Source organism: Gekko japonicus, unplaced genomic scaffold, assembly GCF_001447785.1.
Source record: "Gekko japonicus isolate JY-2015 unplaced genomic scaffold, Gekko_japonicus_V1.1 scaffold739, whole genome shotgun sequence".
NCBI classification, from domain to species: Eukaryota; Metazoa; Chordata; class Lepidosauria; order Squamata; family Gekkonidae; genus Gekko; species Gekko japonicus.
Window position 1 is genome coordinate 1 of NW_015168070.1, and position 24,336 is coordinate 24,336.

At 41.6% G+C, this 24,336-nt stretch overlaps 1 protein-coding gene across 1 annotated transcript in view; it reads right to left on the reverse strand.

The window, feature by feature from the left end:
• Positions 1-247: 247 nt before the first annotated feature.
• LOC107113291 (interleukin-6 receptor subunit beta-like) overlaps positions 248-24,336 on the reverse strand; it is a gene marked incomplete at its 3' end in the record, with an annotated part of 35,639 nt that continues 11,550 nt past the window's right edge. Inside the window, exons 3-14 of the mRNA XM_015414602.1 lie at positions 23,017-23,097; positions 20,948-21,256; positions 18,865-18,997; positions 17,184-17,347; positions 15,766-15,914; positions 11,863-12,061; positions 7,355-7,437; positions 4,880-5,099; positions 3,942-4,127; positions 1,662-1,763; positions 1,217-1,363; positions 248-388 (exon numbers count right to left, since the gene is read on the reverse strand). Of these exons, the coding sequence (XP_015270088.1) occupies positions 248-388; positions 1,217-1,363; positions 1,662-1,763; positions 3,942-4,127; positions 4,880-5,099; positions 7,355-7,437; positions 11,863-12,061; positions 15,766-15,914; positions 17,184-17,347; positions 18,865-18,997; positions 20,948-21,256; positions 23,017-23,083 (1,900 nt within the window). The remainder of the gene's footprint in view (positions 389-1,216; positions 1,364-1,661; positions 1,764-3,941; positions 4,128-4,879; positions 5,100-7,354; positions 7,438-11,862; positions 12,062-15,765; positions 15,915-17,183; positions 17,348-18,864; positions 18,998-20,947; positions 21,257-23,016; positions 23,098-24,336) is intronic.

The window sequence follows — 24,336 nt, forward strand, 5'->3', positions numbered from 1 at the left end:
TTCCTGGAGAAGTTGGCATAACACTATATGCTGGAGGTCCATTTAGCCAGTCTCTCAAATGCCCTGTAACTGTGGCAGTTAACACGGTGCAGCAGCCCTGTGTATTCTACAGCTATAGAAATGACAAATGCGGCCAAGAAGAGCTCTGCAAGTATTTATTCCTAGTGGGAAGGCAGGGTATAGTAAAATAAATAGTTCGGTTACAAAAGAAGCCATTTAAAATTGGAACAGTTATGTTGAAACTTACCAAACTTCTGAGTAGTAAATGTGACAGTGGGACCACGTTTTCTTCCCTTCTCTGTGACTGCTTCCATCTGTACTACATACGAAGTGTCACTTGTTAAGGATGATAGTACATATTCTCTTGTGGAGGGATCCACGTTAATAACTAGAGAGAAGAACATTATCTTTTAATTTGTGTCACTTAAACATTGCAAACATCTTCCTTGCATTAGATCTATACAAGCTGATCACAACTTTCACAATTAAAATCCAAAGAACATCTGAATATTTAGAAAGATCAGGATATATCTCAACCCATCTTTTCAACTTTATGACTTCAAATGAAACTGTATTAGCAATACAAACTAAACAATTTTTGTCTTATGAAGTTTAAGACTTGAATTCTCAGAAGTGGTAGGAATAGAAATCTATCTAGAAATATATGACCCTATTCAAACAAATCCAAATGAAGTAAACAACAATCAGCATCCTTAACATTCAGCAGAAGCATTTTAGTCAACAAAACAGGATTTCAGCTGTTACAGGCATCCATATTACAAACATTCCTACTTCCACCTGCATTTATAAACGACATTCAGATATTCCAACAGAATATTGCTGTATTTTTAAATTTTATGCTGGTGCAAATGATTTTTCCCTTCTGTCACCACAGACACATAACCCTCAGTTGATCAGATGAGGGTTCATTCGTGATAGATCTTCCTGGTTCTTCCAGATTACAGGCCTTTTAATTATTTGTTACTAAATCAAAGTATTGAGTTCTCAGGGATACCAAAGTCAGCAGAATGTATGTATGAACACAAATTAATACACTAATCTGTACAAGATGTCAAATCATATTAACACTGCAGTAAAAAATGCTAAGACAAATACCTCGTCTGGGTATCCAATGGACTATGACTGGTTAATAAAGCTGACTGTAAAATGCCTTCGGGTACCGCTCAATCATAAAGAGACACAAGCATACACGTACCAGTTTCGTTTCCATTATTCATTTTATAATATATAGCGTAATATCTGATGAATCCATTCTGTTCTGCCACAGAAAGTGGCTCCCATTCTAAAATGGCTTCATTTTTTCTAACTTTCTTTGGTCGAGCACTGGGACCTTTTGTAGGCTCTATTAAAGAAAAACACTTCACATATTAAAAGCAATTTCTTAGTAAGAACTGCAAGTATATTGCTACATCAAGAAGAAAGATTAAAAATGAAGAACAAAAGGCACCTCCCCAGTATTAAAATTAAAATATATGGCATCATGTTTTCAGAGAAGAATATGGTCTAGGAATAAAAATACAAAACATGAAGAACTTGCAAACATACTGAAACTGCCTGAGGTACATATCATAATAGGTCTGTGGTTATATCAAGTGTGTGGGTGGAGGGGAAGAAGGCATTTGATAGTGCTTTCAACTTACCACCTTGCAGAAGGTAAGCTTGCGTTGATTTTCCAACTCCCGGACCATTGGTATTTAATGGATACACAGTTATCAAGTAACATTTGAATTGCTTTATATTTCCTAAGGGTGGGAAAAAGTTAAGTTTCAGATATATGTATTTTCAACCAAATGCATAGAGGATCTTCCATATGTAACTACAGGACCAAAGGGTGTGAAAGCTCAAGATTTGCTCACTTGCCAGACAACCCAAAACGGTGGCTACCTGTAAGAACAACAGGCAGGATAACACAAGGGGTACCCCCCAGGAACTTTCCCCCTCTGTTTGAAGACTGGGACCATACTGGCCCATCACTAAGGTTTCTCAAAGAAGTATACAACATTGTATTATCCACAGCTAAATGCAATTCTAGTACCTGGTTTTGTCACACAGAAAACATTGCCAGACACTGTCACTATTACACAGAATCCTGCCACACAGTGGTGAATCAACATATCAGAATGCTGTCACATTAACTACCACTAGGAGTATGTTCTCCTCCTCAGAAGACAGAAGGGGTAAGATATCAGGGGGAGGAGGGAGCTCAGGAAAAAGGCAGCGCTACCCCCCAAAAGTGGCCTGCTACACAGCCCACATTAGAGCGGTTTGCTCCTGCCCAGCCTCTTGACAGCTGGTGCAGGGGAAGAGGACAGGAAAGCAGCACTTCTCTGAGAATCTATAAAGCTACAGCACCAGGGAATTTCCTAAACAAGAATGTTTCCTTAAATCTCAGATTTCATTTGCAGTCAGTAAGGAACTAGAAAACAGAAGGATGTAAATACTATGTATCTGTAATATTTGAACATCCATGTTTCTAATCCTTTGTTCCAATTGAGACAAATGCCATCTTGGTGTACTTACTTTGGCTGTACAAGTAGGGAACAAAAGTACAGAACGTGATGACTCTGTCAAGTTATCTGTATGCCCTTCTAAATCATTGGCTAAACTGCTGTGGAGTCACACAAGGGATGCATGAGAACTTATTTATGACTTTTCAGTAGTCATGATTTTATTTTGAACAACCAGGGTTATCTGTCACAAGCCCCAGGTAAATATGAGTACCAAAACAATCCTGTTTAAATGTGTCCCTTACATGATTGTCCTCTCAGTTCCTGCTTCCATGCCAGAAGGTTAAATTAATTTTTGTCATTATGCAAAAACCAGCTATAGTAGGGCCATATGTGCCCAGTTTCTCAAAATCACAAACAGCGGAAGTCCAGTTCTGTTGCAGTAGCTGGGGGGATGTATATGTAATGTTACAATTATGTCAACCAACGGTAGAGCATTTTCAGTCTCTTTCAGGATTGTAGTTTTCAACCACCATGAAAATATCAGCCATTTTCTTTTATATTCATACTAAGCTCTGCCCTTAAATGCTGCAATGTATTGAAAGGGTCACCAAATTCTAGAAAAAGCTTTATTATGCTATAAATTTTTGATTGCCAATTGCCTCTCTACGCTGGTATCCACTAGGAGTGTGCAATTTTTTTTTTAAGGTTCGGATATATTGAACCTGAAAATTACTGTTATTCCCTGATATTCCCAAATCCCAATACCAGTATGGTGTTTAGATTTGGTAAATATTCAGGATTGCCCAATTTTTTTGGCTCCATCATATCCTATGGGGACTATTGTAGTCAATGATCCCCATAGGGTATAATGGAGAAACAATCCGAGGATATCTGGGGCTGTTCTTTGAGGTAGAGGCAACAAATTTGCAGCATAGCTGCTGGTACCTCTACCTCAAAAAAAGAAAAAGAAAAAAAGAAGCCAAGTTTCAAAAAGATTGGCATGGGGGGGTCCAATTCTATGGGCCCCAGAAGAAAGTGCCCTCATCTTCCATTGTTTCCAATGGAGGGGGGGGGAAAGGCACTTAAAGGGCTTGCAGGCACAGCTTCACCTGGAAGGTGTTTAAAAGGACTGCAGTCTCTTTAAACCCCCCTTAAACGCCAGCTATCCAGTGGCCCCCAAAAAATCCCGGGATTTTTTGGGCTCAGCCATATCGGATAGCTGGATAAATACCCCGGCTGAAAAAATACCGGTAAGGTTGTGATTGTGATCTGTGATTTTATTGGATTTTATTGTTTTTATGAATGGGTTTACCCCCTTGTAAGCCGCCCTGAGCCCGCTTGCGGGGAGGGCGGGGTAAAAATACTTTAAATAAATAAATAAATAAATAAATAAGGTATTTTTGGGGGCTTTTCTGGTTTGGATAAACCAAATACACACTCCTAGTATCCACCATGACTCTTCAGGGTTACCTCTTAAAAATGAGCCTCGTGCTGTTCCAGGTTCCTGTTGCCATTCAAAACTGCAGCTCGAGCTGTTACACTGTTCACACCACTCAATTATGTATTTATCGTCATTGTCATTGGCAGCTGTCCACTCCACCCAGAGCTTGCCATCTTTAGGAAACGCTTTAACATCTTTCACAGCAGCAGGAAGGCCTACAAAAATTAAATTAGAATTTTCATTTCTGGAGGAGGCATGGAGGCAGTTTTAATATTCTAAAACCTTCCTAGTTTCAACTACAATTATTTATCACCTAGAAGTCAAAAGGCTGCAATAATTAATCATAACAATTGAATTAATTTCACTCTTACTGCAACTTGGCCTGAGCAGAAATTACAGTTGTCTAAACCAAGCCAGCATGAAGGCAGAACTGTCAAGGAAAGCAAAGTTTGCCCTCTAAAATCAGGAAAATTCCATATTTGCATGTATTACATTTACTCTATTTTTCATTTCTCCTAAAAAACCTCAATACTTAAAACATTCAAAACTTGCATATTCCCAAACACTGGTCTGTTAAAACTTATTGCCTCACCTACTTACCTGTGCTCAACGCAGCAAGATATTGCTTTATATTAAACAGGTCAATTGTGAAAAAGATGCTGGGCTTTTTATTTGTACAGAATCCTGTTCCCTAGTGATTGCTGGTGCCATATACTCAAGAAGAAGCATTCTAGCTACCTGAAAAGTCATCTCCTATAGAAGAATCCCACAGAAGGTACAGCAACAAATGCAACTATAATATGGCTCTATTTATTCAGATTTGTATAAAAATAGAACTAAGAATTATTCAAAGTTCAAAACCAACCTGAAATTTAAGAAAAGCAAGACTCCTCCAATGCTAACATCCTCTTCTTTAATAAAAACTGGAGACAAATGAAACATTTCTACGATCACATGAGAAACTCACCTTTTGAGTTAGGTGCTGGGATAACCAAAACAGATGCAGGAGACCTGCTAATGCTGTTATACGCTGTAATCTTTACTTCATATGTCCTATTCTGTAGATGAAGACTCAGCTGGGTGGTATTCAAACTGAAGAACTCAGGTGGCAAAGAAAGTGGTGGCTTTGCTGTAACATTTACTTCATACCTCAAAATTATTCCATTGGCAGCGGAAGGATCCAATTCCTGTTCAAAAGGAGAGATTTGCTTGATTTTAGGCTTGTAGTAGAACACATGAAGCTGCCTCATGCAGAGCCAGGCCATGGCCTCGTTTAACCAAGCACTAGCTATTCGGGCTGGTAGCAGCTTTCCAAGTCTCTCCCAGCCTTGCTACTTCGGATACATTTAAGTGGAGGTTATCAGGGATCAAACCTTCTGCGTACAAAAGTATGTGCCCTGGTAAAGGTAAAGGTAAAGGTTCCCCTTGCTCGAAAGCCAGTCGAATCCGACTCTAGGGTTGCGGTGCTCATCTCCGTTTCAAAGCCTAAGAGCCGGCACTGTCCGAAGACGTTGCCGTGGTCATGTGGCCGGCATGACTAAACACCGAGGCGCACGGAACGCTGTTACCTTCCCACCGAAGTGGTACCTATTTATCTACTTGCAATTTCTTGCTTTCGAACTGCTAGGTTGGCAGGAGCTGGAACAAGAGATGGGAGCTCACTCCATCATGCGGCACCCGGGTCTCGAACTGCTGAACTACTGACCTTCCACAGCCTGCAGTTCAGCGTCTTAACCCCTTGAGCCACCGCAGCTCCATATGTGCCCTGGTACCAAGCTGCATTTGTGTGTTTTTCACTGAGTTTGTATAACTGTAACTGTATTTTTAATTGTTTAAATGCGTTCATGTTTTAATGTTCACCACATTGTGGACCCTGGTTGGGTGGAAAGAGAGCACAACATTGTTTTAAATAAGTAAAATAAATAAAATTCAAATACCACACATCAATGAGAGAACTCAGCAAGCCCCATTCTCTCAGACTACCCCACCCCATAGGGCAGCTGAGAAGCCGAAGTGCCAATCTGAGCTATTTGGAAGAAAGGCAGGATATACAAAGTAAAATTTTAAAACTCTGCCTACAGGGAGAGAGAAATCAAAGGGGGAAAGGTTATTTTGGGGGCTCCTATTCAATGGGAAAGATGTACATTTTGACTGAAATCAGGTCCCTTCCCCACAAAGGGGGAGGGGGAACCTTATAGTATTTGTTAATACTCTCAACTACATTTCTATCATGCCCAAATCCTCAAATTAGTACTACTATGGAGAAATTACTGGGGGAGAATGGGGCAAGCAGGGTACAGTTGCATGGTTTACCAAGGTCATTAAAACATCTGAACAGTTAAAAACACTTAAAATTATAAAATAATTCAATAAAAACACAAACAATAACAATGCCAGAATCAGGGAGGAGGGCCAGTAATGATTATTGGGCCAAAGACCTTCACAGAAGACAGTGTAACAATTAAAAGTCACAAAGTGGGACTAGCTAACTGCCTCAAATTAAAGCAAGCAATTTTAATGTTGCCAACTAGTTAAAAAAACAACAACGACATGCTCTAGGGTGGAATATGTACATGAAAGCAATAGAAAATCTTGGTTTAAGCCTCTCCCTGGATTATGAAGGCCTAACTCTTGATTTAGATTTTGAATCAGCACCAGAAAAGGGGTTCAACCTTCTTCTCAAATTAAAATTCTTCCAATGTCAATCATCACACTCCTTGAAACTGCAATTAGCTCCGAATGGAAAAAACTAAAAAAAAAAAAAGGTACTGACACTGTGCTTGTATTCCTGCTACAGGGCTAGAAGCAGCTCCGAGAACATGCTTTAGTGCGGAAAAGTGACACAGGAGGTAGCATTATTCTCCCCCTCACCACCACTGGTTCTCTTATAAAAATTGCAGCTCCATGTGGCTGCTTTTAATTTTTAAAGGAGAAGAAAAGGCCATGATCTTCCACATCATGTTTGTTTTGGTGCTGATGACATAACTTACGTTCTTTATGCAAGAGAAGAAAGCACTACCTTTTAAATAACCTACTACTGACTATCATGCTCTAAGCCTGAGTGAGAATTTTCAAACAATATTTTATAGCACTCTGTCACGCAGTGCAACCTAAAAGTTTGCTGTTATCTGTTGTGAAGGGCACACATATACACCACTCACCCCTTAAAACATAAGGAAGTGATGATAAGGGACACACTGGAGCCCTCCCCATGAATTTAAAAAGGGGCCACAGTAAATACTGAACATGTGCACCCTTCCAAAAATGTGCAGCATAAATGTTTCACTCTGACATCTATAGCCAAGAGCAACACGTTGCACCTCCACCAGCTGAAACTGAAGAAAGGCTTACCACAACTTTACATGCAACAGGGATGATTCATCAGTGTTGCAACAGGTGTACCAAACACTCAATGGTCTTGTAAACCTATGACACCAATTACCTTCCAAGTCAGCAGCACAGTCCTGTTTCCTGGTGAAGGAGAATCAATGATTTTTCTCCACAAAGCTGGCCCCTTAGAAGGTTCTGAGGAAAAACAAATATTTCTGTAACCAAGAGGCAGTTGTTTCATCTCAGCCCACTGTCCTTTTCCTTTCAAGCATATCTACTTTCTGTAACATAAACAAACTTCATGCCTCCACATTTCCACAGTTAGACTATTCCAGCTTCCGATCAGTTATAAAGCCAGACAGATCTTTTTAAGTGGGCTTTATCTTTCTTTATTCCAGAACGGCTTTATACAACACACTGGCTTTTAGATAAAAACATTAAAGATGTTAAAATACCCAGGAACAGAATATTATTCCTGAATTTAAAAGAAAAACGAACACGTTTTAAAATAGTAACAATCAAAATAGCATAAATTAAAGAACACAAATTCGACAAGACTTGCTTCTTTATTTATACTAATGCTACATTAATGTAAATTGTTCAAATGTTAAATTAAAGCAGAAATCTATTTGATAACAGCCGGAGTGGTGCGAATTTCATTCCCTGATAGGACTATGTAATAATCATTTGAATGGTCAAGGAATGTTACAAGAAAGGGAGTTATCAGGAGAGCTCTTAAACTACCACAGAATTTGTATGAAAAGAAAATGTGTTCGAGACCTGAGGCCCCTATGGATAGATCCTTCGGCCATATTTAACATCTATCTGGGTCCTCTTGCCCAGCTATCGTGGAGTTTTGGACTGGGGTGTTCTCATGATCTGTGCAGGACTGGGAGCAAGGCCTTGTGCGGCCTGGTCCCAGGAAAGACCAGTATGGGAGTGGAAAGTAGACAGCTACAATCCCCATAATGCTTAGAGAGGGTTATAGCCAATCAGTTTCCAGAGATTCTGTGAGGAGATTCTGACTTAAGCTGTAAAGTGTGAAAAACGGTGTTCTTTCTCTCAGAGCTAAACTGAAGGGGACTGTGTTCTTTTGTTTCTCATCTGCGGTCTGGTCTCACAGAGGGGACAGGCTGGTCTGGTGAGAGAAAGATCCCTCACTTGGCTGAGAGTGAGTACAGGTAGTGCAGCCTGGCAGGCTGTGGGCCTGGAAGTAGTAACCAGTTAAGCAAACTAGGTAGTCGCATTAGGTTTGTGTTTATTTTGCTTTTTAAACACTGTTATATCTTTTAAAGCTCCTTGTCTTGTTTTCTTTGCCCCAGTACTGTGTTAATAAACCATTTTGTTTAATTGTTATCTGCCTGGTCATCACGCCTATGTTCTCAGCTTAAAAAGGGGCACTTTTGGATGGGCCTGGGAGGGTACTCTGGGCCTTCTCAGGGGACCTGAAGTCCAGAGTGGTGGCGGCGGAAGGTGGAGACCCCCTGGGGTCATGACAGGTGTCATCAATATGATGATCCCAGCTATTTCTGTTGATGGGCAGCCTACCAAGGGTTTGGAGGCTATGGCTGGAAGGTTAAAGCAGAGCCAGCTGAAACTAAATCTGGGTAATACGGAGGTTCTCTGGCTGGGTTGGGGGAGCCATAATCAGGCAGTCAACTCCCGGCTCTTGATGGGGTGACCCTATCACCAGCTCCAACAGTCAAGAGTCCGGGCATGATTCTGGATGCCACCTTGTCTATGGAGGCCCAGGTCATGAAGGTTGCTAAGCTGGCATTTCTCCAACTGCACCAGGTTAGGAAACTGGCTCCCTACCTGTCTCACCCTGACCTAGACACAGTAATCTATGCAATGGTAATCTCCAGGATAATTACTGTAATTCACTCTATGCTGGCCTGACCCGGAAGCTCCAACTGATCTAGAATGCAGCCATGCAGGTCCTTATGGGGACCCCTCGGATGGCACACATTCATCTAGTGGTGTGCAAGCTGCACTGGCTCCCAGTGGAGCACCAGATCCAGTTCAAGGTCTCTTGGTTTTGACCTTTAAGGCCATTAGTGGTCAGGGACCTACATATCTTCGGGACTGCCTCTCCCAATATACCCCTGGAAGAGCATTACACCCTAGTAAATAAGAACCTCCTGGTGGTCCCCGGCTGTCCTCAACTAGGGCCAGGGTCGCGTGATGGAACTGTCTGCCTGAGAACACCCGTGCCCTACAGGATCCACTACCTTTCCATAGGGCTTGCAAGGCAGATGTGTTCCACCAGGCATTTGGTTGAGGACAGCAATGGTCTGGCACGTTCACACTCCTACCTTCCCCTTTTTCTCCATATCTCCCCCCCCCCCATCCAGGGGACAGATGAATACTGAAATTATCCATCATCTTGGACATAGTTTTTCCAATGAATAGTTTCAATATATCTTAATGTTGTTTTAATTTGTCTTACATATTGCATTTGCCTTTGATGTAAGCCGCCCAGAGCCCTGTTTCAGGGAAGAGTGGCTTAGCAAACTGAAATAAATATACATCTGAAATAGATACCGCATTAGGTCAAGGAGAAAAAGTGGTGATATGAGGGAACAGTACAAAGGTGTACACACCTACTGTCAATGTAAGATGTTGAGGGCATAAAGGCTAAATGTAACACAGATCAAATTTGTCTGGCATCTGTTATCCAATATTCCCAATCAAGTAATTCAAACTGGGTTTTTTTAAAAATCAAAGTACAAACTCTACTAACCCCTAATAGTAAAATCTGGTTTTGCTCCTATGGAGCTCCTATGGAGCAAAAACCTAATTCTATAATTTTGGAGTCCAACAGCTGGCTCCAAGCATTAACAAAAGAATCAGAATGCAATCAGAGTAAAAGGGGAAGGAGAGATTCTGAGAGCTGTAAAATGAGTCTAAATTTTACGGCAGCAGGCAGAGGTTGCAAACTCTTCCATACCGGCTTCTAGTGAAAGAACTGATCAGAGGTCATTTCGGGGGGGAACGCGGGGGAACGCAGTTCCCCCGGGTGAGGTGCAGGGGGGCGGGGCACATGACGAAGCCCCGCCCCCCGCCCCGCTTCCAGCCCTCATTCAGCAGGAGGGAGAGGGGGAGGTGTACTTCCCCCCCCCCCCGCCTCTCCCCACCCCTGCCTGCCTGGGGCCAGGGAGGGCCTTGGCGGGGCTTCCTCGCACTCCCGCTGGCCTTGCAGGTCCACCGCCGGGCCCCTGATGTCAGGGGGTGTGGCATATGCTAATGAGTTATGCTAATGAGTTCCCCTAGCTCTTTTTCTACGAAATGACCCCTGGAACTGATGATGCCACATTTATCAGTCTCTCAATGAAAATGCCCATCTGTGTGGGGAAACCCATGTGGGGAATTTGCTTGTGGGTGATGACCACAGCAAAATTGCTCAGATTATGCCCTGGCTCGCTTTAGGGCGCACTAGGGGGGAGTCGCTCTTTCGGCCGAGAGGTCGGTGAGGCTCCCGCCATGCCCTGCCCCAATGGACCTTTGCTGCGTGAGCGACCCCGAACGGGGTTTAGCGGAGCCACCAGACGTCACCGAGTGATAAAGCGACCATCCGCAAAAATGGAAAAGAAAAAGAAAAGATCGGCTTAACTGTGAGTTGTCAAAATGCAGAGAAAAAGAACTGAAAATTGTTTCCCCCCCCCCTCCCAAGATGTCGGAGCTGGGCAAAAGCGAGCGGAGAAGGAGGGAGGGACTTCCGTCTGGGCGTTGGTTTGTGTGCAAGAGCCGGCTGTTGAATGTTTGGACTGTTTATGGCTGTGAATCCGACGGGAGTTTTGCAAAAAAGATAAGTTGGAATTGTGACAGCGAGAAGTGCCTGATAAGCGCTTATAAGTCAACAATTGCGAGGAGGACCCATAGAGAGTCTGGGAGCGAATATAAAAGCGAAAATGAAATTGATACCATTCTCGAAAATGGGGACCTCCGGGGCATGAAAGGAAGAGGATTTATAGTACATGAACTGAGCGTATTAACAACAACCCGAAGGAGGATCTAACAAGCCGGAAGGAGAAGACAACAGAGGAAGCTCCTCCACGTCAGCGATAGTAAAAGTACCCAGCACGCAAAGAAGCGGTTCTGAATGTGCACAGAAGAGACCCTTTTTATTAACAGAATCTCAAAGGAACATTACTAACATACTAACAGAGAATACATGTAACAGGACTAAGAAAAGAAGTTTGGCAACACACAGAAGAAGCCCAAGAAGATTAATTGGACATTACTAACAGTTTAATTTACCAGTTTATATATCACTCAGCTTTCTCTTTCTCCCACTGTCTACCCCTTCCTTTTTTTCTTTTAAGCGAAATACCTCCCCTTTTTAGGGGAGCCAATAAAACCTTTATTAAAAAAAAAAAGATTATGCCCTGGCTGCCTCTATAGGTATTACTACACGGCTCCATAGTTTTGTTCAGAACTTTTTGTAGTAACTCCCATAAGTATCCAAACTGGAATAATTATTCCATCGACCCCATTTCATGCTCTTCTCACTCGAAAGGATGGGCTGTTCAAGCCCTTTCTTTGGTCAGGTCGAAATATACTTGCTTGGCATATTTGCAGCCTGTGACAAAGAGTAGACAGATATTTAGTACTACTTACTATCTTCAGCTGTGACCCCAACTGCTTCTTTACTCCAGTCACTCCAATGAGATCGACAGTTGTCACTCAGCATCCCACTCTCCTTCATAACTGCCCAGTTTTTAACCTTAGAACGCAGCTGACACACATACTTGGTATGCGGCTTCAAATCCTGAAGAATGAAGGAAGTTCTCCGTGTTGCCGTGTCTTCAGGAGGAACCTGTCAAAAGACAACTGGTTAATTTAAAAGTATGAAGGCCTTGGTTTTATAGGAGTAGAATTATAGGAGCAAAATTACAAATATCCCAATCTGGGGAATGGGAAGAAAGGAAAGAGATGCAAGCTGCTGCACCCTATGCTACCTAAGCACATATATCTTATCATCTTAAAGGTGACCAGAGGAAGGCATGCAGCAATCTATGTGCAAAAAACAGTTCTGTATGTTCCTCTCATGAACTCAGCAGCGCTCTACATGTACCAAAGGAACGGAGCAAGTGATAAGGAAATGGCGTTAATTGGGGAAAAGGAAGAAGACTCAGCAGGAGAAACAATATTAATTAACTTAGAAAACAGTGAACTTGGATATATAACCTTGGACCAATTCAAAGAAATTCTGTTTAACGAAGTGCGGCAGGCAGCTGAAGCTAAATAAAGACCTAGAATTGGAAACCAAACAGAAACCAGACCTGGAAGAGAAGGAGGAGCCCCTACAATGTCAGTGTTCTGTGATTTCAGAGAAAGAGAAAAAAGCACAAGGCTCATTTTGCATGGAGACAGAAAAGAAATGCTCCCAGATAAAAAGTCGAGTAAAGCATTTTGCAAAGTGAGCCAAGACAGTAGGATTTACAGAAGGGAATGCCCAAAAGCAACTTAATGCAGATATGAAGAAGTGGAGTAAAAAGAAAATGAAAAAAATTCCAAAGAAAAGGACTAAGGACTGCAAAGCACATGTGCCAGATCTGATTAAACAGGAAAAACAAGATGGAGTAGATATATATGAGTATAAAGAGGAGAAGCGCCAAGAAATGATGATAGAGAAGAGGGCGCTTCAGGAAACAGGGTTGCCATCTGTATTATGTGGTAGCATAATTCTTTTTCTTTTTTATAAACCAAATGAAATGCGGATGGTGTTAAAGGACGGAAATGAATATATTGGACTAAGGCATCTTGATTTATTTTGGAATGATAATAAGAACTTTAGACCTCTGTGCAGTTTAATGGTTAAGTACTTTTGGGCTATCTTCAAAGCTTATTTCTGTCACTCTGGGAAACTTGTCAACCTCGTTAACTGGAGCAGGATAGGTAAAAGGGCACCAATTAAGAAACGAGAAGACTCCCCCCCCTCTTTGTGTGTGGTGGTTGCTGGTGTGGCTGGTCTAATTACCCTCCCCCCAGTTTGTATCTGTCTGATAGTGTGGGTTGATGGAGTATAAACTCTATTTTGTATGTGTTGGAAACGGGCTAATCTGCATAGGAAATGAGAATTGCTTTGAAGTGTACCTGAAATGTTTAGAAAACTCTCAGATGCAAATTCCCTTGGGCTATGGGTTGAGCAGAGTGGAGAAAGACTCCTTTCATACAGAGGGCAGTTTCAGGGTGTGTAATTTGCTTAGCCTCCGAACTCCATATGATTTACATTATTCAGATTTTTAAGGCCTTTCACCCTTGATCTTCTATTAGGAAGTCCCTTAAAGCAATACTTTGCAAACAGAAATGTTATATGCCACATGAAACCACCCCATGAATGCAGGCTGTCCGAACTTAGGCTACTTAGGCTATTAAAACACCCTGTTTCCCAGTGATGTATGCTAATGTAAGGGGAAAATGTTTTAGTGTTTGTATTTTGTACACAATAGTTCAGCGCAGTTTGCCTGTGCCTGTTTTATCTAGGAAGCTGTTATTTAAGCTCTGGTACTGGATGTCACAAGGGTGGTAGTTTATATTGCATTTGGTATTCTGGAAAAATATCAGGAGGGAAGCTGTAAGAGATGCAGTGACAAGTATCTAACAGAGTAAAGTAGTTAAATGTGTGTTTTGAGTTGTAAGAAAACATTTAAAATGTTTTTGTGGGGAGGGAAAAAGTGCTTGAGAGATCCCAAGAGAGCATCTGGGAGTAAGCAAATATACTGAGTAGGACACTTGGAATATGGAAGCTATATAAAAAGTAAATTCAATAAAGCACTCATTGTGTAGATCTCGGTGGTCTCCGGATAATTAATGATGCCCTTACATTTGGTTCTAAGGCCAGTGATGAGAAACTGGTCACTTGTTCGTGTTTTTTAATACATCATCTTTTTTGTTCGCTTTGTCTAACCACGTACATTAGTTTGAATCACTGGTGCATGTTTACAGCTAGTAGTTCCAACCCACACATGGAGATTTTGGGGGTGGAGCCTGAGTGGTGGGTTTAGATTCAGAGGAATTAGCTGTGTTAGTCTGTTGCTGCAAAATAGTCCAAGAGTTCAAATAGCACCTTTAAGACTAACAAATAGCACCTTTAAGACTAACCTTTAAGACTAAGACAAACTGAGTGGTGGGTGTGGCCTCATGACACACTTCCGGTGATGGCAGGGGGTGTGGCCTTATGACACACTTCCGGTGATGTCAGGGTGTGTGGCATATGCTAATGAGTCATGGTAATGAGTTCCCCTAGCTCTTTTTCTATGAAACGATCCCTGCCAAGAAGAAAGAGGGTCTCCAGGCTGCTGAACTACTACTGTAAATGTTTCTTTAACAATTTTCAGCATAAAAATATGTGCTGACTTTTCCCAGCATTTTTTAAACTCCAAATATATCTTCCTGTTTAACTTCAAGCAATCCCCCCACAGGTGCTTTATTTTCATAGAAGGTGACCTGTGTGGGTAATTGTTTTGTGCCTCTGGTCCAGAGTTGCCAACTACCTGGAGGAAAAAGTCCTCTCCCCCCCACAGAAGCTTAATGGGGTGTTATTTAGCAGGTGATGCTTTATTTCTTTCCCTGCTCAGGAAAAGCTTCCCTTGCCTATTTCCACGCAAGGAGCCTCTGCTGAAGGGGCAGGGCCTTTCCCCCTTCAGGTTGTTGGCAGCTCTATTTGGTTCACCTCCCTCTGTTGACATGAATCGGCTCTACCTGTGGCTAGGAAACAAGCATATGCATTAGTACAAGGAGGGCTGCCAGCTCTGGTGGGTTGGGACCAGTGTTCCCTCTAAGCTGAGTTAGTGTGAGCTAGCTCACAGTTTTTTAGCCTCCAGCTCACACATTTTTGTCTTAACTCAGGAAGGATGGCTCCAGAGCAAACTAAGTTATGCAATAGCCAAATTGCTTGCTCACAACTTTAATGCCAGTAGCTCACAAAGTAGAATTTTTGCTCACAAGACCCCACAGCTTAGAGGGAACATTGGTTGGGACATACCTCAAAGTTTGGGGGGGGGGTGAAGCCTGGGGAGGGCAGAGTCTGAGGTGGGAGAGGAGCCTCAGTGGGGTACAATGCCATTGAGTCCACCCTCCAAAGCAGCCATTTTCTGCAGGGAAACTGATTTTGGTCACCTGGAGATCAATTGTTATAGCAGGAGATCTCCAGGTGCCACCTGGAGATTGGCAAGCCTAACTGCAACACATGCATATTTGAATCAGGACATAAGAAAACACCACAATGGACCCATAGAGCCTCCTCTTAAGCCCCTGCCCCCAAGGTCAAGTGACACACACACATACACACACAGAGTGACCGCCCCTCTAACTAGTCCATTAATATGACATTGGCAAGGGAAATGAGTATGGCAGAAGGTGCCCAGAGACTGAGCTTCAAAAAGTGTGGGGTGGGAATAATCATACTCGATAAGATATAGCTTTCTCAATTACTGAGATTTACATAACAAGCATTATACTTGGTCTTGGAAGAAAGCATCACAGAAAAGCATTAACTTATAACTGATGTAGGGTTACCTCTAGCCAGTCCAAACTATCAATGACTTTGTACCGAATGTTATATTCCAAATCCAAATCTGTATCAAACCGATTTTCCCATGAGAGTTTCAGGACTGTGGGAAGTTCACTGATGTTGACTGAAACCTTGTGTGGAGGAAGAAGTTTCACTAGGGGAAAAATACATATATATATATAAATCAGCCACATACTGTTCTAATTTGATATTAATACAAATTGTAATACTCCGGTGTACAGGTATGTAGGCATTTAGCAATGGAAAAGCTATGCCCCAGGAAAAATCACTACAAAGCGCAACTCCATGGACTGAAGGGAATGCTGCAACAGGATTTTCTGTTGGGCTTCTACTTATCCATGATAAAAAGACTACTGTAAATCATTTCAAGCCCAATATTTATGTTGTTACTGCAGCATGGCTTGGATCCAACCCTAGAATTGGATCTACTCCCTAGAATTCCCTTTTGACTTCCATAAAAGCAATTCCAGGAGCTGTACATGGCATGGCAATTATGGGAACTGCATTGATAGAGAAACCAGCCCTCCTACCTCTTGCATCACTCCTCAATGGAGGTTTCTGACCCCCATGGCTCTTTGCCTACATAGGTTTCATGACTCCAAGAAATCTTTCTGTGGACTGAAAGGGACTACCAGGGGAGGAAAATATGGGGAAAGTCTGCTACCTTCTGCTGATGGCTGGCTGGCTTTAAGTCATTGTCTGCGAAACAATTATATTCAAGGGGAAAACTATGACAGACAGTTTTCCCTGTTTTAAATTCATGGCATATCTTCACCCTTTATTATCTCTACTCCCATCAAGGTAGTGATAATATTAGATTAGACTACCCCAAGGGATTCATGACTTGAGTGCACATGTGCTCACATGGCTGCAAAGTGTCATACCCTGATTTTGGTCCCACTCAAGACATTGTCAAAGACTGCCCCTTTTTTATTGAAAAGGAGAAGGGGTTTGCAGCTGTCCTGAGCTCCTTTGTTTTGGGGGATAACAGAGCAGTCATCCTTCAGCTATACAAATACGATATATATATATATATATTTAAAAAAGAATCCACCACTTTGGCTCTTAACCCAAGTTTGGTATCCAGCAAGGGCTGTGGCCAACAGGACAACCACATCCTATATATTAGGGTTTTTTTTATGTTTCTGCAGCCTATAATACTATTTACAATAAGATACTACTGGCATGGCTATGGGACTTGGGAAACATTTGGGCATCTATCCTCAAGTGCACCCTCTGCTTCAGAGTGGAGATACGCCAGAGGTAGTGGTCCCTGCATCTTCTTTTGTCATCGACATAATGCCTTTTCTCAAAGTGTTTGCACGTACCAGCACAAAAGCATTCACAAACGTTATCGAATTTCCCCCCCCATTATACTTAGAATGAAGGGATGTGTAATTACCACATGTTGAAGGATCAAAAGTAATGTGTTCAGATTCAGCTTTCCCAAGGTCATTCTCAGCTTCCACCCACACTTCGGTGGTGACGAAAAATGAAATACCATCTTCTATGGTGCAAGTGCTATTCATGCCGCTGGGGATGCAGTCATCAAAAATCTCATCGACCCTAAATTTGGAGAGAAGTGGTAAGCTTTAGTACATACACACAAGTACAGTTATCCCGAATATCCTAGATGTATTTACTCAGTCCTGAATAGTTAAGTAGGACATTCTCTAGTTAAGTGCTTCAGTTCCACAGTATTACCCAGAGCTTTACCTGAGATATGGCTGGCCCAGAAGAAAATAAAATATTTTTATCATACAGATTTAAAAAAATGATATACAATACACTGAACATTAGTAAGGAGGGTGAAGAATGACATGAATCGATTACCCAAAAATTAAGATATTTACTGCTTTTACACAATGCCTAACATATAAATAGGCTCAACATTTCCCATTTCATGTTTTACAGTTATAACTAAAATTAAGTATAAAATGTTTGCTATTAGGGATGTAAAGTGAACTTCTTTTTATTAGCCTATTATATTCACCTCTTATTGTTCTTGCAAAACATAGACACAGCTATTCAGTTACTACATTACCCATTTCCCCCCTCCCTTCAGGTCTTAGTTTTAAATCCCTCTAAAACAAAAGTTCTGCTGACTGATAAGGCAGGAGGTGGTATTTTGCACCTCATCCATAGCATAGCCCATGATGTACTTGCTATGAATCCACATGAGTCCTGCAACCCCACATGAGTCCTCCAGCATAGGAATACCTATTCAAGACCATCTAATGCAAGTCAGTTATCCAATTAATGTGTTTCTAACACCTGAGTGAAAAAGCCAGTTTCACAGTCAGACCAGAATTTAGTTCAAGTCCCAAGTCAGGGACTTGAGCTAAGAAAAGGAAATTAGAGTGGACTCTGCTTTCAGAGTAAGGAAGAAAAAAAAGTGCTGATGGCCCAAAAATAAAGATGGAGGTTGCTCCATACCACCAAACTGAAATGACAAAGTGTGCATGATCTTCTAGAATTCCAGCTGTGTATGATGGCAAGATGAATAAAAGCATGTGCTTCTGTGAGTTCTTGTGTCCCGCTGCCTTTATCTCCCCCAGGCAAAAGCTGGAGATGCAGTTATACTTGATAAGACTTAACTGGCAGGGGTGTGAAAAGAAAGCAGGGAAGCAGCCAGAGAAGCAGAGGGCACGTTCCAAGATAGTGCCAGTGAAAGCCAATGACAGCAGGAGTGGGAAGGTTTTTCTGTGATTCTGTAGTTGTGATATTGTACCTAGGGAGCTGGAATCCAGCTGGGGTTCTGAATTTGGATATCATGGTAAACCGCATTTAGGAGAAACTGCAGTCTACAAGCTGTGAAACATGGTTTGGAATCCCAGTATCTGGTCCTCCAGCAAATGAAGCAGTGGGGATTGGCATCATACTGACAACACAAGAAACTGAGGTTTTATCGTTATAGCTGAACGTAGTCAGCATTTCCAACATGCTTATCAAAAATGCTGAGTTAAATAATGTTAGCATGTACTGTATATATAGCTAGCCAACTACCCAAAAAAACACAACTAGATCAAAGTATAGTAATTCTCCAGAAGAAATTATTTTTTAAAATGTAAAACAAAATTTACCATCGATGTTTTAAAGAATACTTGGTGTTCAGGAAAGTATTCCTTCCAGGTTCCCAGGTACACAGCAGACTGTATTTGTCCTTTTCTATTTGATTCATTAAGCAAGTCAAATTCTTAGGCTTTTCTGGGGGTACTGCAGTAGGGGAGGGGAAGGATAAAATAAGAAATTTAATAGTAGGCATATGCAAAGGAAAACAGTAATGAACTTCCTGGCTCTGATGCAATTAATACCTTATCCACAAAAGCTGGGGTACTTGTGCTGAAGATTCCTATTTCTCTGTTTGGCACTGCAAGTCTGCCAAGTCACCATTACAAACAGTACTATTCTTAAAATCATGAAGCACGGCACATTTAAAATTAATAAAACTACTAAAAATACCATGGATGCCATCTGATTAAAGTCCATTTAACAGATCACTCAAACACAACTCCTACCAGATTTCAACCCTCTCACTGTGGAACAGGCCTCGCTACAGTAATTTGCATGAGATAAAGTAGGAAAGTACACCAGATCCTCCAGAGTTCCCTTCCCCCAGATCAGCACAGTACAGGGAAAACTGTGCCAATCTTTAAGAACCCAGATTCTGTTGGATCTATCTATTTAAACCAGCTGTGGTTAACACCAACACAGGGGTACAGATACATGGTAGTGAAGGTGGTAATGGACAAATCTGAACAATGTATAGATTATACTGGTATAACAGTGTGTGTGGGCTGTGCCTTCTCATGTATTATGCAGATGATCCCTGTTACACTTGAACAATGTTTTGGTCATCACATTGTGGGTCTCACTGAAATTAACAGGAATATTGTTGTTGTTCAGTCGCACAGTCGAGTCCGACTCTTCGCGACCCCATGGACAAGATAAATAAAACTAATTCCATACATACGGCAGTTTTAGTTGTTTTATCACTGAGTAATGAAAGTCATGCAACAAATAATTACAATCAACATAGGTTCAGCAAAACATTTAAATCCTGAGTTCCTTATCATTTCAGAACCAGTATTCACTTTGAAAAGCAAAGGCAATTTGTTTAAGGGTCCAATGGACTGATGCATATTAATTTCAAGACACAAATTATTCAAGTCTAAACCTGGTTCTTTGTTATTTAATTCACAGGGAAAAAAACTTGTAATGATAACTCAGTAAGATTTAGCTGTGTAGATTCAGTAAACTACAGTGAATTTTTTCCAATTTCACTTAGCAGCTCATTGCCCCTATTATGCAGTACACCTGAAGTTACAAACTAGTCACAAAATATTGGGGCTAAGACTTTATGAAATGCAGTTTAAAATCTGGGTACCAGAAAATGCCGAGGTGAAGAAAAACACAGGGCTTTAAGGGCCAAACTACATGTTCCATGTCATTATGCGATGTCTCTCCTAGTCGCTGTGGGAAAAGCTTTCCATACCCTCATGCCCTCCCCTTGGGCAGACAATTAAGTGATTTTAAGATGACAAATAATTGATAAGGAAAGAGCTAACCAGCGTCTTCTCCCCTCCCCTATTGATCATCCACTCAAGCTGTAGTTGCTTTGCATGTTAAGCTTAGTCTTAAGGGTTCTGTGAATTTTTCAAACAGTGGTCTTCAGCTTTTTCAGACCTGGGACCTAATTTTTGCTCTAAGCACACAGTATGGAACCCAGCTCTAATGTTATGTACTCTAGATGTGTACAGGGGCACTGTTGGTGGTGCCACTTGCCTTAGAAGAGGACCAATGCTGTAGAAACCCAGTAGAATCATGACATGCGTACATTATAGAAAGCAAAATATCCTTTTTACAAAACATTAAACTTTGAAAGAAAAGGTCATTGGTTCTGTTTTATTATTACATCTCTTGATGTCACAGAATAATTTGAAACACTGTTTCGTTTATCTATTTTGCATTCTCTTGAGTATCTTTGCAAAAACAATGACCACCCTTTTTTATTTTCATCTTCCAGTTTTATGCTGAAAAATGTCTAACACCCTTTAGGAGTGTTATACAGAAAGTAAATAAGTTACCACTATCTAGGCAGACAGTAAAATTTCATGCAGGGTTTTTTCAGGGAACACAACCGAAAGTTTAAGGAAACCTACTTACAGCCCAACTGAACATGAATTCCATAGATATTCTGCTCAATGTTTCCTTCTACTAAGATGTTACACGTCAGAGGAGAAACCAATGTAGAGGTGTCGTTAAACGTTACTTGAGAAGCTGTGCGGTTTATTATGCTATACTGTTCCTTAGGAACCACCTTGTTTTTAGTCTTCCAGATTATCTGACTAGCATGAACACTGCCATACGTGTTCTGACAACTGTCATTGAGAATGCATATTGCTGTGAAATCGGAGCCAATTGGTACTACTGGAGACTCCGGGGTGATCTGGCCACACAATTGCACAAGTCCATCTGAAACAAAGAAAACTGATTAGCTTTGTTATTATATTTTGTAACTGCATCTTGTTATTGGTTTAAGTAAACTGTAACAATATAATTACTGAACACAGCAAATGCTACTAAAAGCAACTAGAAATGTTAGGAAAAAATAATGTGTCTTGTATTTGACAAAACTGCATCTAGAAATTTTAGAAATGAGAACTGCAATGTATATGTTTCAAAGGTTGCTATAGCCCAAAATATACAAAATGCCAGACACATGCCGGGTCATTGGTGCGTTGTCCATACACTGGGAGAGCTCACCTTAAACAGAGCTTGTTCGAGGGGTAACAAGGAGCTTTCAATTTCCCTCCTGCCCTGCCTTCAACAACAGATAAGGTGGTCCCCCCTGCTTCTGCTGGTTCCTTGTGCCCTCCCCCCGCACTACCAAACGAATGAGTGCTGTTTAAGGTGTGTTGCCCCAATTTATGCCTGACCACGAGTCAGAAAGTGCACCCATGATCCCACATGTGTCTGATGTATCATGTATTTGCAGCTGAATTGAAAGGGAACAAGCACCAGTAGAGTGAAAAGGCTGCTGGGAGCATATTACATTTCCTGTTAATACTAGTGTGAGAGATAACTCAGTATCTCCCTTATAAATAAAAGCCGAATGGTGGTGGCACTTCTCTAGAACAAAATCAGTTCGCTCTCTGATCTGTCATTCAGAGGGTCTCCCTATCCACTGGCTGCTTTGCCTGAGTCCTGCCTCCAACATTCTAAACATTTTGCTGTTCCTTTCCCCCCCATAGCCAATCAGAACACAGAGGTTATTTGCATATGCAGCCTCACTAGCCTTTGCCTCGGAACACAGAGGTCGTTTGCATATGCGACTTGATTGGCTTTTGCCTCTAACATTCTAAACAGTTTTCTGAGATAGAATGTGTCCAATCTCCAGGTGAGGGCTGGAGACCACTCAGAATTACAACTGCTTTCCAGATGGCAAAGATCAGTTCCCCTGGAGAAAATGGTGGGCTCTGTATCCTTATATGCTGCTGAGGTGGCCCCCATATGACAGCCAATGTGACATAGCAGTCAGGGCTTCAGAGCACGGGAGAGGCTGCAGGTGTGTGGGGGGTGGAAAGCTGAAGAGTGAGGGGGAAATAAAGGTAGGTTGATGGTTGGCTGGGAAGGAGATAGGGTTGCCAACTCCAGGTGGGAAATTCCTGGAGAGGTGAGGGATGGAGCCTGGAGAGGGTGAGGTTTCAGGAGGTGTGGGACCTCGAACAGGTACAAAGCCATAGACTCCACCCTCCAAACCAACTGTTCTTTTCTGGGGAACCATCGTTGCCAATCTCCAGGTGAGGGCTAGAGATCACTCAAAATTACAACTGTTCTTTAGGTAGCAGAGATCAGTTCCTCTAGAGAAAATGGTGGGCTCAGTGTCATTATACCCTGCCGAGGTCGCCACTGAGTGTCCACGGCCGGGGCACCCGCCCAGAGCCTCTTTGTAGAGGTCGTTGTATTTATTTCCACAACGGGCCTTTTCCCTAGTATTTATATAAACAAAATTAAACTGGAATCTGACCAAAAGTTTCTAAACGAGAATACCAGGGAAGAATATGAAGACAAAGCCATAGAATTAGCAATCCAAATCCCATGCAACAGTATTCCTTAAATGTTCTTAGAATGAGAGCTAAAACCTAACATGACTCATATTCTATAGCATTCACACAATTAACATATGCACACATAGTGCAGTCATAATTCTGATTAATTATTCTTACACTTACCTGCAAAAGAGTAAATATTCAGGAGAGTCCATACAGCTTGTATTGACCAACTGCATTTTGTGACCATCTTGAATCAAGTCACTGTAAAAATAAATATTTTATGAAGTTTCTCTTTAGCCATTTTATTCCTCCCACCAGGCAGGTTGTCCCCCCCCCACCCAGTTTATTAAGCATGAATAATAAGGTTTTGGAAAGAAACTAAAATGCAGATAAAGTTAGGCAAAGGAAATGAAATATTCTATTTGCATAAAGAGACTGGCATAACCAATGCATAAACTAAAACCAGAAGCAATAAGCAGGGCTAAATGCAGGCTTTGGAACACTATGAAAACATTGGGTGGTGGGGAAGCAGAGAGGGCTGGCCAGAAGTACAGCGGGGACTGCCTGTGGTGACTGAGCTGCTTGTGGCTTGGCTCCACAAAGCACCTAACTAACCCAGCCACCTCTGGCATAAAGTTTTTGCTAGTGAGTGCCAAAGAAAAATCCAAGGCATTATAAATCATCCTCCCTTCCAAGGAAAAGGTGACCTACCATAATTACAACAACCTTTCCCTGATGGGTATATATAAGCAAGAAGATGAGCAATATCATTCCAGAGATGTAATGGATTTTTATTTATTTTCTACCCTGTCCCAGAAGCTCAGAGCACCTTACCCATTTCACAAGAAAAAAAACACACCTAAAGAGAATTTTTTTTATTAGTAGTACTGATGTCAGCCCCAAAATACAGTTATTTTCCCAGCAACTTAGAGAACAGTTAGCCTTGTAGCTGGGAAGGACATAAGCTCCCAGAAACTGCCACTCCTCTGGCCAATGGTGTGGCCCTTCTCCTTTTCAATACTAGTTTTCTTGCTAGGGCACACTGGATCTCAGAGCTGGCCTGACCATATAGATGACTTAGGAGGTCAACTGAAGTTTCTCCTGTGGCTCATAACTGCTCAACTCTTTCCATTAGTAACAGATGACCTTAAAAGGGGAAGATTCTCAAAGTGTATGCCAAGCAGCAGTAACCTTGCCCACCAATGCCTTCAAGATTTTTTGCTTAAAATAATGAACTTAACCTTCAACATGCTTAAGTAATATTGTTTTCAAAAAAAGCAACCCCACAATCATTCAAGGGAGTAAGCAACTGAGATGGAAAGTGGGTTTTTCAATATTACTACTCTGCTTCTCATTTGAAAGACAAAGTCTGAGACTATGACCGTGAAGTATGATCATGAACTTAAGTGATCATGAAGTTATCTACATATTAGACTTTCTGTATGGGGGAATATTGAAATGGTGTAAGAGGAGCAAATGAAAGAGACTAACATACTGTGT